Genomic DNA, 17,972 nt, shown 5'->3' on the forward strand with positions numbered 1-17,972 from the left:
GTATGGGAAGCCTCTGGGACAGGAATCTTGACAGTGACCTAACTTTTGAATAGCATGTGTCTATTGTTATAATAAAGTCCTTCTATATTGCACAGCTTATAAATAAAGGGATTGTGTCTAGATCTAGGGATGTCATCATCCCCCTTATCTAGGCCCTTATTAGGCCAGTCATTGCATATAATGCCCCATTTGTCATGCATCTGTCCAGACACATGCAACAACTGGAACACTCACAGAAATACCTTACTAAAAAGATACTAGACTTAAACAACATATCCTACAGGGACTGAATCAAAGCTCTGACACTAAATTTGGTATCCTGCAGACTGCTAAAAGGTAACCTGTGTCTGGCATGTGAGGCACACTCTGACCCATTATGGATGGAATTACTGCATATCAGCAAATCAAATGGCATCAGAAATACGTGGTCTAGGGATCTAAACCTCTTCCACAACATCAACAGAATGGATTGGAGGGAAAGGTATACTTCACGGAGGATACTGCTGCTATGGAACAGACTCCCCATTCACATAAAACAAAGTGCATTCCCGCCCATTTTCAAGCAGAACTTAGATCTATGAATGGGAAAGAGAACATTTATCCCAGGACTGTGCCCTGTACTGCTAATGATCAGATGGAGCTCCTAAATTCTTTTTTCCATGCATGGGTCCCCTTAAATTATCTATGGTATGATCTGAGTTATTCTTGTTAGGGGTAACATATAATTATTGGCTATGGAATGGGCAAGATGATCTATAACCAAATGGGATTGGTTAATTTGAGAACAAAAATGGAAACTGGCTAAGCTTAAAATGGCCTGCAAGGGCAGCTAGCGTAGTACTTACCTATGAACCTATAAGTCTCCACTTGAGTGGTCACAGTAATCAGCTGACCTGAACCACAACTCTATTCTCCCTCCCACTCAAAAAAAAAAAATAAATGAGAAAGAAAGTGTCAGCCAGTCATCTCCCCAACCAGCACTTTCAGTCCTGAAGCCACTATTTAGACTCAGATCATTAGGGTCAGTCTGGGTTTTATTTTATGCCAGGTAAACACTGATTCTCTGAATCACTTGACCAAGCAAATTTGGAACTGTGGACATTTCTGGGGAAGCATGCATTGCTAATTAGCCTTTGCCACTCCTCAGACTGCCGCATTAGCATGTGACTCCTCCTTCAAGACCAGTCTCTGCACTGTGTCCGGGTGAGGGGAAACCACAAAGGTAGTCCATGAATTCAAAAAGCTTAGTTGTGATGCAGAAACCCTCTTAGCTGAGGCTTCTGCATCACACAATGCCTTTCTGAAAACAAAGGTATAGAAAATCTAGTTGCTTCTGTGTATACTTGATTGTGCTTTCTTAGATGTGAGTCTGATGTTTAAATGTGATTTCCCTATCATATCGTCCATATATCAATTATACTTTTAAACTCAGTGACTCTTGCCATATCTGTCTCTTATACTAATTAAACTTCAGTAACCCTCCTCCCTTATGCCTTGGTTAAATTTTCTAATTGTTTGCTCCAAACCTCACAGTTTTATACTTAAGTTTTTGTTCCATTCTGCTATATGCACTAATAAAAGCTACAGTAAAGCACAAAGCAAGGTAAACCTATTTTTGTTGGAGCAGTTTTGATAAGCAATGATACAATCACATTATGAAACAGGATATAACTAGTACAGCAGCCAGAAAAAGCTGTACAGCAGATAGAACTAATAAATGGTCCATAGTGTTGTTATCCATTGCAGCCATTGGGAAGTTCAGGATACCAGCCTTACAAAGGCAAACAAACGTCAAAGACAAAAGAACAGACTAGAGAACTGGAGTGGAGAAACATTAAAGGAAGTGGATGCAATGTAAAATAAATATGAAGAGAAGAACATTAAAATGAGACAGAAGTCACAGCAAGGCCAAAGGGACTGGAGGACAGCAAGGAGGAATGACCAATGATGTGGAGAACAAGCAACAAATGCATAGAGGAAAAACAGGAATCAGGTTAATTACTGGGTTATAAGAGCATTAATGATAAAGGATATAGCCTAGCAATCAGTGGCAGCTCTGTAGGAAAAAGAACAGAGGAAAAAGAAAAGTCTTCATTTGGGAAGACAATGAGGTGGGGCCAAGACAGAAATAGATGGTAATATGACAGTGGGAATAGTATTATGTCTGATAGTCTAGATCTTGAAGTAAGATAGCTCACATGGAAAGCAGGAAATTATCAAATGTAGTAATACATGTCAGTGCCAATAACCGTGTGGGCAGGGCTGTACAGCAGGCATAGTGAAGAATCAGGGAGGACTTATGAACAAGCCATGAATTTGGGGTAGTTTTTCTGACATGCTGCAATTACACAGTGCCAATACAGTAATTAAGAACTGAATGTGGTAATACAACCCCTGTTTTACAGAACAGAGTGGAAAACTTAAAATTAGTGGGTGACTAGGGAGAGACAGAGCAGGAGAACACTATATGCCACAGCTGGACTCTACCATTCTTTTACAGAAGAGTGTTGGATTCTACCATCCTTCATACAGGTAGTGTTGTTGAAATCCAGATTCAAAAGGAATTTCAGACCATTTATTTCTTCAAGACTAAGGCAGTAGGAAGAGGATAGCAGAGAGAATGACATTCAGGGGGTTGCAAATAGCAAAAAAAGAATCAAATACTCAAATGGAGATGGAAGGGTAAGAGTTATTAAGAACAAAGGCACAGGGAAGATAGTGGAAAGAAAGCAACAGTAACATTAGTATGAGCAGGAAAAGGGAGGCTGCACATGGCAATAAACAGACACACACTGAGTGTGCTTGAGGTCTGAACAAATTATAAATTATAAATTGCAGATAAGGTTTCCTGCACATGAACTTTTCTGGCAAAACAAAAGCAATGGGATAGCGGAGGAGTAGAAGTCTATGTGACATCACGTACTAATTATAAGGCAACGGCAGGCACAACTGAATAAATAGGATAGGTGCCACAAAGTCAAACAAAAGTTAGTATCCTAACAGTGAGACTAAAGGAAAAGAAGGGGAGGAGTATGGTTAGCCACCACTCACAGAAAGCAGAGAAGACAGGTGATTAGCAGACTAGATGCAGAAATGGCAACTGAGGTTTGTTGCAGAAAAGTACAAGGCATTTCAGGTATGATCAAAAGCAACTCCACAGTAATGTATCAACTGAGTGAAGTCACACTGAAAAGTGTACAAGAAAAGACATCAGAGGCACACTGATAATAGCAATGCACTTTTAAAAGCATGGTAAGAAATCTGTAACCAAAGCCAAAAAAGATACCAAGGTATATATGTGGCTAATGGTTTGAAAATTAGGCACACGCCCACTCCTCAGATCTCTTGACAGGCCACAGTTGTAGTTCTGTGTACAATTCACTCTGATTGAGAATATCCACAGAACAACAACTAGGATAATAAATAGGAATGGAAAATGAGGGACGGGGAGATAAAGATTAAAGTCTACAGTAAGAAGGCCACAAGTAAGGTGGATTTGGGAAGAATTAAACCCTTTTCACTCAGAAGAAAAGGACAGAAAGAGAGCATGTGATATGGGTGCATAAGATAATCCATGTAGTCTGATAAGATACATTTAAAAAGGAAAATATGAGGAAGAAGAGGACTGATTTTCACACTGAAGACATACACTTCCTTTTGGGCACTAAAAAGAGTCAGGCAGAATAAGCTACCAAAGGGACTTGTGAAATCCAAGCACATAAATGACTTTAAGTGTGCCAAAATATGTGATGACCCAAGAGAAAATAAATAGCTACAACGTGGTATTTACAGAATAAGGGTTAATCACACAGCCCACCTTGGCTTTTGATAACCTTCACCACTATGTAATGTGAGGTGATTTAAATGAGATGGCCTTCTGTAACGCCATCCCACATAGATAGAATGCCTTTTCTTATAAAATTAAATAGACTGATGGTTTCCAAGTAAGAATGTCTTAAATGTTTTGTTTTGTCTTTTGGCTTTTCCCAGTTAGGGGTCGCCACAGCGGAACTCTGTTCCGCTCATGATTGGCAGTAAATTTTTTACGTGCCGAGTTGCCAGCCCTGACGCACATACCTTCAACGAAGGTACGCCCATTAACGCATGTCTTCACACAGAAGACGCTTTAGCTGAGAATCGAACAGGACAACGTCTTACTGTGAGGCGACAACGCTACCGCAGCACCACCACCGCAGTAAAGAATGTCTTAAATACCTGAAGAAAAACAAATTACCTTATGCATGGTATGTCAGGCAATACATTTTAATTCATTATGTTCTCTGTTGCTCTTCATCTTTGAAGATATATTTTAACTCTTTAACACCCACTTCCATTCCTCTGTATCATCCTTTTGCAACTTGTTTCTACTTTCCTTCCATGTAATTCTAGTTCCTATACTCCATGCTCTTACCCTTTTTAACATTCCAGTTCTTCTCTTCTATAATTGCATGCACACCAAAAGTTTATTTTTTATGTCTTACACTTTTTAAACAAATTGTTATGTGACATACAAAGCTATAGCCATTTATGCTGTTTCATACATCAGCCAGACGTCTTTGTTCTTTAAGTGAGTTTTATAATGTCTCTGATATAATTTCTGTCTTCCTCCATAGAGTCATATCATTGTAAGTTTACACAGATAACACTTTCTTTACAGACCATTAAGGTATGTGGACTGTCTGTGTACTTAGTGGTTCCTTAATACATAAGCTACCTAGCTGTTAGCTTATTGTTTTCTTACTTGATCCCATATTTACATTTTAACATTTGCTAACAATTTCAAATATTAGTTGAAACTGATTATACCCACACATTTATCTGTAAGTCATTTAAGTAAATAAGATGCTGAGTTTTCATTCTTGTGTGACATTTTTATTCTTTATCAATAACTGTTCACTTTTACTGCTGGGGGATCTTCTCCAGGGATCTCTACTTTATGTACTTTATGTAAAGCTACTCTTGTGGGAAAAATGTCACAACACAGAATTCAGACAAAGTTACAAAGACAAACTGTAATGGAGAAATTACTCATGTCATTGTAGATTCATACATGCTAATCATTTCACCTTCTCCGTGATTTAATGCAGTATCATGCACTTTACAAACTGAGCATATCTAGCTATATACCTCCTGTACTTTAAACTTCATATAAGGTTAGAAGCAAGAGGATAGTGAGACCAGCTATGTTATATGGGTTGGAGACAGTGGCATTGACAAAAAGGCTGGATGTGGCAGAATTAAAGATGTTAAGATTTGCACTGGGTGTGACAAGGATGGACAGGATTAGGAATAAGTATGTCAGAGGGTCAGCCCAGGTTTGAAGGTTTGAAGACAAAGCCAGAGAGGCACAATTACGTTTGGACATGTGCTGAGGAGGGATGCTGAGTATATTGGGAAAAAGATGCTAAGGATGAAGCTACCAGGTAACAGGAAAAGAAGAAGGCCTAAGATAAGGGTTATGGATGTGGTGAGAGAGGACATGCAGGTGGTTGGTGTGACAAAGCAAGATGCAGAGGACAGGAAGAAATGGAAACAGATGATCTGCTGTGGCGACCCCTAACGGGAACAACCGAAAGAAGTGTGTGCGTGTGTGTGTGTGTATATATATATATATATATATATATATATATATATATATATATATATATATATATATATATATTAGCATGGTAGATGACTGGTCTGCTAAACCCAGCCACTTGCAGTATATATTTTAATGCCCTACAAATGTTGGTAATAGAGTTTTAAACAGCTGTGTGTAACAACAGAGAATACTGAAGTCCAAATGCATTTTGGGTAAATACCAGAAAGACACAAAGACATACACATACAGGAATAGCAGATACAAGCATTGTCTGCAATATGAGGCTAGTAAAGTAAATAAGTAATGCAGACGTGAATTGTGGTGCATACAATTTAGATTTACTGTGTATGTGAACACCATTGCAAAACAGCTAATGTATTTAATTCATACAATTAGAGCAGATGAAAACCTCATTATGTGAAATAACAGCTGTGGTTATAGTGGTGTAATGATTAGTTATATAGACAAATAATGAAGAGGCCATTTGCAAGGAACCACCTTGATTATTTTTAGGAATAGACACAGTATTAATTTCCATGAAGAAAAAATCTATACAAAATACAAATTGAAGGTAGTTTCATGAATAATAATATTTTCAAATGCTTTCTTTTAAAAGTCAATTGTTTCTTAGTACTGTCTTTTTAAGCAAATTACATCATTATGGTCATTTATATATCTTTAAAGTTGTTTTTCACAGCACAGCATCATATAATTAAGTCACCAAGATGTTAAACAGGCAGATCAAATTTGGTTTACTGCCATTTTAGCAATTTCCTAACTCTGCTTTCATATTTTTTCTAAAATATAGACACTATATGTGGTTATCATTTACTACACTGGATTTCAGAGATATATTAGTTTTGCAAAATAAGCAAGGGACTTTACTCTAGACAAAGAGGTTGTATAGTTTTGTGAGCTATTAAGTTTACACAATTATTAACCTTCACAATTATTGCCATGTTCTGGTTCTGGAAAACTGCAGATAACAATGACAGAGAAGACTAAATATCTGTGCAAACACAGTGAAAAGTCAAACACTACCAGTTATGTTTGTTATCAAATACTCAAGATGGTTTACTTTCTTTAAAATTGTTGACTTGACCATTTTCTTTGGAAGTTCATTAGTCGTGTGTGTGTGTGTGTGTGTGTGTGTGTGTGTGTGTGTGTGTGTGTGTGTGTGTGTGTGTGTGTGTGTGTCTGTGTGTGTGTGTGCGTGTGTGAAGGACAGAAAGACAGATAAAGAAGTGCACACTTGAAAATAATAGCTAATGTAATTGATAAGGAACATACTACCGTCATCTAAGTAGTAGAGATAATGCAAATAGATACAGAATTTGAAATATGCCAAATCTGGTAACAAAATTTTACTGCTGACAAAACTCCTCCACTGGTGGCCACAGCTTGTAATATAGTACCTGACCAATTTGCAATTTGGAGGCTAAAGATGCCTTCTTCCTGCATGACATTCATACCTCTCAAGTGCACCTCATTACGAGGAATGTACCTCATTTGGGGTCTTAAAAAGATCATGTTCCTCGAAGTTCCACATTGAAAGGGTCTGTCACACATTCAGTGTTAGGAATTTTTTAAAGTGAAATCCATGGCAAATAGAAATTAATCATATTAATTCATTAAATGATCTTCTTTATAAGTAAAACCAGCATGTTTAACCATCTTATGACCTTCCTAGTTGAAGTTGTTAGTAACCTATTAGTATGTGTTCCACATTTTGTCCATTTGTTCCAGTTTATGAGGGCTAGTGTTCCTCATTTTGGAGATGGAAAGTTGTGAGGTATGATGACATTCAATATGCAGAATGCTTCTGTTCTACACATACATGCATGTCTTGTATGATAAGAGGAAAGGACCCCAATACAGGAGAAATGTCTCTGTTATCTGTGGTCGTCTATTGCTCCTAATATCCACACCCATACTATAACTTCTAGCCTGAATAAAAGTGTTGTCCCCTTTGCATCTTTTCATCCAACCATAAGAGAAGTAGATGGCATAAAAAGCAATGAAGACATGAAACGTTTCCAAACAGGGGAAAATGCAGTGTAACAAAGAGCAAGCTTAAACCATATTACAAAATGGAACACATTATAACTGTTCGGGGTACTCATGGTTATGTTATGGGCAAGCTTAAACAATATTAGAAAACGGAACACATTATAACTGTTTGGGGTACTCATGGTTATGTTATGGGCAAGCTTAAACAATATTAGAAAACGGAACACATTATAACTGTTCGGGGTACTCATGGTTATGTTATGGGCAAGCTTAAACAATATTAGAAAACGGAACACATTATAACTGTTTGGGGTACTCATGGTTATGTTATGGGCAAGCTTAATCAATATTAGAAAACGGAACACATTATAACTGTTCGGGGTACTCATGGTTATGTTATGGGCAAGCTTAAACAATATTACAAAACGGAACACATTATAACTGTTCGGGGTACTCATGGTTATGTTATGGATGATATAAGCAAATGTTGCAGTCAGTCTTACTGTTATTTGTGGATATGACAGAAAAGAAAAAGAAACTTTAAAAATGTGAATTCATCTATATTGCCTTACCTGAAATATGGCAATCCAGGCATATCCAATGTTATCAAAATTAATAGCATTTTTAAATGGATTGTGATCTCCAGGAATACATTCAGTATAATATTTGTTCCAGTTCACACATGTTGTATTGTCAGTTTGGTTGTAGGACTCATAACTCTGGTCACATACCAGGCCATCTTGTCTTAAAGCTGGAACTGAACGACAGTAACGCATACCATTGTCCTTGGCCAACGAGCAGATAAAAGGATTTTCATCTTCATTTTCTGTCTGATAATAACGTTCCCTAGCAGGAACCCTGAAAATGAAGGAGGACAAGCATTACATTTCTTTCTGGCTAGTCATGAATTGTCAGTATTTATTAAAATTAAACATATTAAAGTGAAAGAAAAAAATGCAAAATTTATGACTGTGATTTTAAACTGAAACAAAAAAAGAAAAATGAGGTATATCGGTATCCACATATCTGAGATTAAATGTAGGAGTGTGTACTTATCGTTGAATACGTAAAGCAAGATGAAACCCCGAGATAAAGGGACTGCGTCAAAACTTTAAGGAGGGGGTATAGAACATGCATCTGTAGGATGTAAAGTAGTGCAGCTTGTTAAATATTTACTTGTATAAATCCTGGACCCAAAGTGTGTATTGTTTGTAAAATAAAAAAAATAGGAAAGCTGTATTTGCTTACAGTCGAGTATGATTGACCATCTCCCTAGATTTGCACTGCTTTTACAAAACCTGGATCTATGGAACATTTAAGTGATTTTTTTTTTCAGAACAATGAAATAACACTAGCACTATCCACAGCACTCAGATAAATCACATATACCAGCACACATTAGAATCTGCATCGTTCACTTTTCCCTGCTTGGTACCTGGGATTAGGTATCACATCGGCAGTGACCATCACCTAGAGCCAATGCTCAAATTGCAGTGTGGCTAGCCCCACATTACAGTACATTTATCGCTTTGCTATCCCTTACTCTACTCATAACCTTCACCTGCTCACCCATTCCCACCCCAACACCAAAACTGTCAGCATGTACGAATGTTTCAACACTGAGATCCAGTTCTATTTTACACTGCCTTCAAGTGCTCAGTCTTCTTCCTTTCAACATATATATATATATATATATATATATATATATATATATATATATATATATATAGCTTTGTGTGTGTGTGTGTGTGTGTGTGTGTGTGTGTATGTATATGCATATATGAATAGACAGATATATGTAGATACAGACATATCTTGTTGGCTTTCATTACAGATTTAAGGCTCAGAGTGAGAAATGTTCCTTAAGTCATGGCCTTAAGCTCAATGCCAAAAAGTGCATTGTCATCCCCTTTGGTAAAAACTCTGTACCCATGAACTACCACATAGGCGGTAGTAAACTTAACACTGAAAGTGTGATAAGAGACCTTGGGACACAGGTGGACAGTAGTCTCTCCTTTGATAATCACATCGCCACAGTAGTCAGGAAATTCTTCTACATGGCACACCTCATCACAAAAGGTTTCTCATCCAGGAAAAAAGAGGTCATTGTTCCCCTCTACTCATCACTCATTAGACCCATTATAGAGTACAACACCCCTTTTGGTATGTACCTCACAAGACATCTACAACAACTGGAAATGCCACAGAAATACCTCATAAAGAGGATTACAGGCCTCAAACAAATGCCCTATGCAGACCATCTCAAAAATCTCCAGCTTTACTCCGTTACATATCGCCTACTCAGAGGCGATCTCTGCCTAACATACAAAGCTATGTCAAACCCAGAGCAGTTGAACATGCTCCACTCAAAGAAATCCCAATCCCTTTTAGCTACATGCTCTAGGGACCTAAACCTTGTCACCACAATAAACAGAATATGCTTGAGGGATAGATTCCTATCCCAGAGACTTCCCATACTCTGGAACAAACTACCTGTCAATATAAAACATAGCCCCTCATTAGCACTCTTCAAGAAAATTCTTGATGATTGGATGGGAAATAGGAAATTCACCCCAGGGATCACTTCTGTGGCTCTGCTCGACAGTGGCACAGGAAAATAATTTTCCTGGGTAGCAAAAGCCAGGGTACCTTTTTGGCTAGGTATATATATATATGTCCTAGGGCCAATAGCCTAGTACCTACCTATGAACCTATAATGAGGGGTACTTTTTCAGGTATGAGACACTGAGCTCTTACTGACAGAGGGGGGTTGTGTTTATGAATTGTACATTTGTCAGTAAAGTGAGTGACGTACCTTCTGTTACACTACAACACAGACAGCATTGATGAATCCTTCTAATTATTCAGTCTAAATCCTGTAGAACAATTTGGAAATTCCACTCAAAGCATGCTATTTTGTTTTGAAAAAAAATCATTCAAACATGATGGTCTTTATTTCATTGCACTAACTTTTCAATTTCTGGAATCAAAGAATAAAATATTTTTAAACAAAATGAGCCCTTCCTTGTAGATAGTGCTATCACATTCACTAGGTTCATTTCATTAAGTTTTTGCAGGTCCTGTCCCATGTGATTTATTTATTAATTTATTACACCCTTGTTCTCCCCTCCCCCTTCCCTGTTTATTACCTTAAGACAATCCCAAAGTTAATAAATATTACCTGTGGCAGGCACCATTTTTAAAACCACAATCCACCCTTTGTCACTCTCATATGTTCATTTATCAGTTTACTCTGTTACCTGATTGTTTCCAGCCCCCTCATAAGAGCAACTAACAGGGTCTCTACCCGCTTAACTCCCCACCCTGCCCCCTATTCCGTCCTGCCCCCAGTGGTCCTACCTTTATTACACTCACAAACCCCTCCCATCTTTCCAATAGCCAACCACAGCGCTAACCCAACTAACATGTACAAGCATACCTTACCTATGCTCACTGTATGCACTCTACTTGCATATCTTACATCCTACCAAAGCTCCATCATTCCCCACTCAACCACTACCACTGTACTACTACTCACACCACCACTCATGTCTCACCCTCACTCAGCTCCCCTCCCAACAACTCAAGAACCATCCCTATGCACCCCCCACATCTTCTACCAACTATATTATGGAAACATTAAGCATCCCTACAACTTAACATAGTAACCCTCCCACCATACCTATTACCCACAGAGCGCAATCATAAAGTTTCCCTTATAAACAAACACATTCAAAAACTGAGAAAACTAATAACCTCATGCATATCAAAACTAGCCCTAAGTGGAGACATCCACCCCAACCCTGGCCCTACCATCTCCAACCCCAATCCTCATAATCAGACTAGAAACCACAACTTCTCCCATATTACAGCCAATAGAAAGCCAAGTGACTTCCTTCTACTAAGCCTAAATATTATAAGTATATCCAACAAAGTCCATGAACTCCATGCCACCATAGACTTGTACTCCCCAGATATAGTCATCCTGACAGAAACCTGGCTAAAACCTCACATTACCAGTGAGCAAATACTCCCTACAGGTTATGGCATACTAAGAGTAGACCGGCTAAACAAGAAAGGAGGCGGTTTAGCTATAATAATTAAACAGCATCTAAACATGCAGATCTTAAAATCATCAGCTCCACAAACAGGCAATGAAGAAATAATATATACCAACCTCAAAATAAACCAAAACAAAACCATCAACATAATTGGATGCTACTTCCCAACTGGCCAAAACATCCCTTCACTAGAAAACCTCCTCAGCTGGTCTACCCACCATCTCCCCCAAGAAATTATCATTTTAGGTGATTTCAATACTGACTGGTAATCCTGTTCTGGCAACCATCTAACCCATCATGTAAACCTTCATGGCTTCACCCAACTAGTCCAGTCGCCAACCAGGATAAATAAAAACTCCAGCAAGCACACTATCCTGGATTGGATACTAGTCATTAAGAGCCCCCAGTCATATATAACAGGCTGCTTATCAGATAGCTTCAGTGATCACTCCCCAACATTCCTATTCAAAAAATACCTATACCAAGCTAAACCTGTCATCTACCGTCAAATACGTGAAAAACTAAACTTTAACCCACTCACATTCATCTCATCCCTCAAAGAATGTAACTGGCATCCTCTAAAGTACCTCAGTCTTGATGTCGCAGTTAAATTTTTTAATACTACCTTCCTGAGCATCCTTAATTACCATGCCCCCACAAGACTTTCCAGAACCAAAGCACAACCCTCCCCATGGCTACAGAAAACCACTAAGTCAGAAATGAAAAACAGGGATAAAGCCTGGGAGCACTGGCGCAAAATTAAAATTCCCTCAACTAGACAGAAATTCCTAGAACTGCGCAATAGAGTCAAAAAGCTAATAAAACAGGACAAATTCCAGTACTACCAGTCTGCCCTAGACTCCTCACAACACAGCCCCAAACAATTCTGGTCCACCATAAACTCCATCCTCCACCCAGGTAAAGTCAGTACCCCTCCTCCTAACATCCCTCACTCCTCAGAAAATATTGCTACCTCATTTAACACACACTTCACCCAAACCATACTATCACTAGCTAAACAACACAACCCCCCTCCCTTCCAACCCACACCTTCAACTAGTAATCTCCCCACTGCCTTCTCTTTTTCTCCTGTACCTACCTCCAACATAAACAAACTCTTAACTAAACTTAAACCCACCAAATTAGCAGCAGACAACCTCCAAAGTGAATACCTACAAATTGCAGCTGATGCTCTGTCCTACCCAGTATCCATCTTGATTAACTGATCTCTGTCAGAAAGTTACGTTCCCACACTGTGGAAAATATCACATATAATTCCCCTCCACAAAGGCGGACCCTCCACAGAACTAACCAATTACCGCCCCATAGCTATTCTCTCTCCACTCTCCAAAATACTAGAGAGATGCATACACTCTCAGGTCTTAGACTACCTCCTTACTAACAATCTCCTTTCCAGTACTCAGCATGGTTTCCGACCAAACCATAGCACCACCACTGCCTTACTCTCCTTTACTAACACTATCCTTCAGCATAAAAACAATGGCTATCTCTCCTCTGCTACTTTCCTAGACCTATCTAAAGCATTTGACATGGTCCCACACAAACAGCTTATCTCTGTCCTCAATAACCTATCCTTCTCTCAGTCAGTCACCCACTGGTTTCAGAGTTACCTGTCTGACCGCCAACAATCTGTTGTATGGCAGAATGACATATCACCCCAACTACCTGTCTCCATAGGGGTTCCCCAAGGATCCATCCTTGGACCCCTACTCTTCTCTGTTTACACCAATAATCTAGCCTCTGCCACCAAACATGGCACACTCATACAATATGCAGATGACTCAACCATCATCTGCTCAGCCAGGTCCCTACCCAAACTGCAAAAAGTCACAAAGGAAGCCTTTTCCTCTGTTGAAACTTGGTTATACGATGCCCAATTAATACTCAACCCAAACAAAACTAAACTACTCATCTTCCAACCCACCAAACATACTCAAAACAACTCTCACTTTAACATCACAGCAAAAGACAACACCACTATATACCCAACTGAACACACTAAATTGCTAGGAGTAGAAATAGACAATAAACTAAAATTTGACATTTACATATCCACAACCATAAAAAAATCCACAAAAAGCTAGGAGCGTTATAGAGAAATAAGCAATTTCTCACCAAAGCAGCAAAGATTTCAATAGCAAATTCCCACCTTATCTCCACCCTACTTTATGCCTCTCCAATATATACCAACCTAAGGCAATGCGATCTAAACAAGCTAGAGACCTGCTACAACAAAATCGCCAAATTTGCCACAGGGGCATCCTACCGTAGTCACCACTGTCTCTCACTTGCTGAACTAGGCTGGCTTGAACTCCCTCACCTCCTTCAGTGGTATCAACTCTCACTCGCCCACAAACTAGTAAACCATCCTCTAAATGTCCCATCCCTCCAGAATCTACTCCAACCCTATCGCACCACCAGACCACTAAGATCCAGCAACAAAAATCACTTGCAGATCACTAAAACCAATAACTCTGCTGGTGAAGCACTATTCTCTTGCACCATAGCCAAATTATGGAATTCCCTCCCACCCACAATTACCTCCATACCATCATGCACCCACTTCAAAACTTTACTAAAAGCGCACCTAAAAACATGCTGGCTATGCCCTTGCAACTCCCACTCTAACATCACCCACCCCATCCAACCACTACCTTTATTTCCACTCCACTAACTACCTTGATTATAGCAAGCTCAGATGTTCATAAGCCTAGTACTTATTATACAGCAGGAACTTCTCATTGTAACATTTGTTAATGTCTGTTATGTACTTTACAGATAAAGATTCTAGTTGTCTACTGATGTACTATGTTCTTCATCTGTAAATATGTTGTAAGTAATTGCTATGGTAAATTGTTAATCGCTATGTAATCCAATGTAACTACTGTCTGTTTCTTTTAACTGTGGAGCTTTTCTCCCTGGGCATCCACTGAAAATGGACCTACGTCCAGTCGGACACTCCCGGTTAACAAATGTAAATAAATAATAAAAATAAATAAATTTATTATAAGTAATGTTCTTGCAAACAAATGACAAGTGTATGGAAAAGAGATTTTTTTTCATCTCTGTACCCAGACTTACCTTATTTACTTACTTGCATACATAATATTATGGTGACTACCTGACAGCAGGTAATTGTTTCAGGATCTACCAGTTCTGATGGGGGAGGGAACATACATCAACCAGCACTCTATGACACCTCATTTAATGTTTGCTCACAAGCTACTCCAATTTATAATGTTATATGAATGTGACATTGTGGACACCAATGAACTATCAAAAAAGCATGAAGTCATTACATATATTTATGTATAATGTCTCTTGTGTTTAACTAACAGAAGTCATGCAAATTAAGAAGAAATAGAAAAGGCAGGCTGCACAAGCTGCGAATAGTTACAGCTTCTGTGCTATAATATACTATTTACAGCTGAAGGCCAATGCCCTTGTACTCTAGAGACACACATTGAAGACCTGTCTGGTGGTCTATAGACAGAAAGCACAGCAGGAAGATGGGATGTGAGCAGCTCTGCAGACAGCCTGAGAAAGACAACTTTATATTAAGAAAATAATAATATTAAGCCACTGAAAGAGGAACAAATTAAAAATCAAAAGCAAAATAAAATCCTGCTAAGGCACACATGGACTTAATTTCTTTGTAGCTTAAATTGAGTTTGTCAAACACTAATGAAGGCATGAATTTTTTAAAAAAATACTATGGATTAGGAAATATATCTCTTAAAATCATTTTAAATGACTTTCATTTGACCAAGACTGGTATAATTTCACAAGATCTTGAATTTTTATTCCATAACCACTGCAGTAGGCCTAGATATGCTGTACTGAAATCTACCAAGAAATAATTACTGATGTTCATCACTGCATCTGTGAAAATAAACAGATACAAGTAAAACAAGTCATTTAATTTAATAGAAATTTTCTAAGAAACTACTGCATGAATTTCCATAAAGGAAACAAAAAGCTATACAAATATGATGTGGAGAGTAGTGACAGATGAATAAGTGTTGCATCTAGCATTTATAGGTTCATAGGTTCATAGGTTTATACTAGGCTATCTGCCCTAAGGCATTTATAAGCCTAGCCCAAATTATTGTGGCTTACGCCACCCCTTATATGAAAAAATACTGTGCCCATTAGTTTGTTGTGCCTCTGTCCAGCAGTGACACAGAGATGATTCCTGGGGTAAACCTACGATCTCCCATCCGCAGGTCTAGATTTCTCTTGAACAGAGTCAGCGAGGTGCTCTGACTCACATGGACCGGGATTTTATTCCACAGCATAGGGAGTCTCTGAGTGATAAATCTATCCCTCCAGCACGTCCTATTTATATCCGTGCTAAGGTTTAAGTCGCTTGCTCTAGTGGTTTTGGTGGATTTGGATTTTTTGAGGTGGAGCATGTCCATTAATTCCGGGTTGGACATGGCCTTGTATGTCAGGCACATGTCACCTCTGAGCAGACGGTATGCGACTGAATAGAGCTGGAGTTTCTTCAATCTGGCAGCATATGACAGATTTTGGAGTCCATTTATCCTTTTGGTGAGGAACTTTTGGGGTCTCTCCAATTGCTGCAGATGTCGGGTGAGATACATCCTGAATGGGGCATTGTACTCGATCATTGGTCTGATAAGTGAAGAGTACAGGGAACAATGACCTCACTAGATCTGGATGTGAATCCCTTCATGATCAGGTGGGCAATGTAGAAGGTCTTTCTAACCACTTTAGCAATGTGAGTGTCAAAAGAAAGGCCACTGTCAACCTGGGTCCCCAGGTCCCTGATAACCTCTTCTGTGCTTAGTGGATTGCCACCTATATGGTAGCTTGGGGTTACCTTGTTTTTCCCGAAGGGTATGACTATACATTTTTTGGCGTTTAACTTCAGGCCATGGCTCTGGCACCAGCTATCTGTTTCCGTGAGTCCCTTCTGAAGGATATCCGTGTACAATGCACTTTCCACTATGGCGCCCAGTTTGCAGTTGTCTGCAAACTTTGTCAGCCAAAGTCCTCCCATGTTGGCCTGTACTTCTGAGAAGTAGATGCCAAACAATAGGGGGCCAAGGACCGAGCCCTGTGGGACACCACTTGTGACCGGCTTGGAGTCTGACACAGCGCCAGCAACTCTAACCCTGTGGGTTCTGTCCTTAAGCCAGTTTGCAACCCATCTTGTGACATATGGGTTTACATTTAAGCTGGTAAGTTTTTCTACAATACCCGAGTGGGGTATTGTGTCAAAGCCTTTGCAAGGTCAAGGTAGGCTGTATGGACTGCCTTTCCTCATCAATGGCCTTGGTGACTGTTTCAAGAAGTCAACCAAGTTCAAAAGGCATGATCTTCCCTTGACAAAGCCAAACTGGGTCGGGTCCAATGTCTGCAAGTCCCCTATATCTTTGTTTATGAGCTCCATTATGATCCTCTCCATAGCTTTGCAGACTAGACTTGTTAAGCTTATGGGGCGGTAATTACCAGGGTCCGTAGAGGCACCGCCTTTGTGGAGTGGGACCACAGTTGCCGTACGCCACTCCTTGGGCACGTATCCTGTGGTAAGGCTGAGATTAAACAGCTGCCTTATGTGCGGGTTTAATTCCTCATTTAGCTCGTGTAGCACACAGCCGGGGACACCATCCGGTCCCATTGATGCTGTGTTTTTAGCTTTAGGGAGAGCAGCTTTCACCTGCGCATTTGAGATGTCCAGGAGGCTACACTGGCTGGGATAGTTATCTCTCCTTTAGGGGAGAGGGGTGAAGTTTGCACTGAACCTGTCTGCCAGTATGTTGGCAATGTCTGTGGGTTCAGTGATTTTTGTATCATTTTGGACTAATTCTGAGCATATCTGGGAGTTTCCACCCAGGTTCCTAACATAGCTGAAAAAGGCCTTATGATTGTCCTTTGAATCCATGGCAATTTTTCTCTCAAAATTGGCCTTAGTTGATTTTATGAGTGCTCGTATTTTTTTACTAATAATGATCAGGGGTGACTTCCCTTTTATGGATTTTGTTCTATCATGTAATAGCTTTCTCCTCTTATTGTAAAGTTTGTTAATGGCTGGGGTCCACCAGACTGGACGTTTGCCCTTTGTGGAAAGAGTCTTGGTTTTATTTGGGATTGCCTGATCCATGCAGTCCTGGAGGTGTTCATAGAAGGCATTTGTAAGGGCTTCCGCAGCTTGGGTTGTGGTTTCCTCTGGCTCAGGGGCCTTGAAGGATACCACACCAGTCTTGAGTAGTGTGAAGTTTTTAGGGTCTTCCTACAAAACACCAGAACCAAGCAATGCTGATGAACAT

General features: G+C 39.5%; 1 protein-coding gene across 1 annotated transcript in view; it reads right to left on the reverse strand.

Annotated features, from left to right (window-relative positions):
- LOC122816308 (voltage-dependent T-type calcium channel subunit alpha-1G-like) overlaps positions 1–17,972 on the reverse strand; it is a 403,960-nt gene that overhangs the window by 11,195 nt on the left and 374,793 nt on the right. The window contains exon 5 of the mRNA XM_044089040.1: positions 8,167–8,452. Coding sequence (XP_043944975.1) covers positions 8,167–8,452 — 286 coding nt within the window. The remainder of the gene's footprint in view (positions 1–8,166; positions 8,453–17,972) is intronic.

This window comes from Protopterus annectens, chromosome 12.part0 (genome assembly GCF_019279795.1).
Source record: "Protopterus annectens isolate FY-2018-M chromosome 12.part0, PAN1.0, whole genome shotgun sequence".
Classification (NCBI taxonomy): domain Eukaryota; kingdom Metazoa; phylum Chordata; order Ceratodontiformes; family Protopteridae; genus Protopterus; species Protopterus annectens.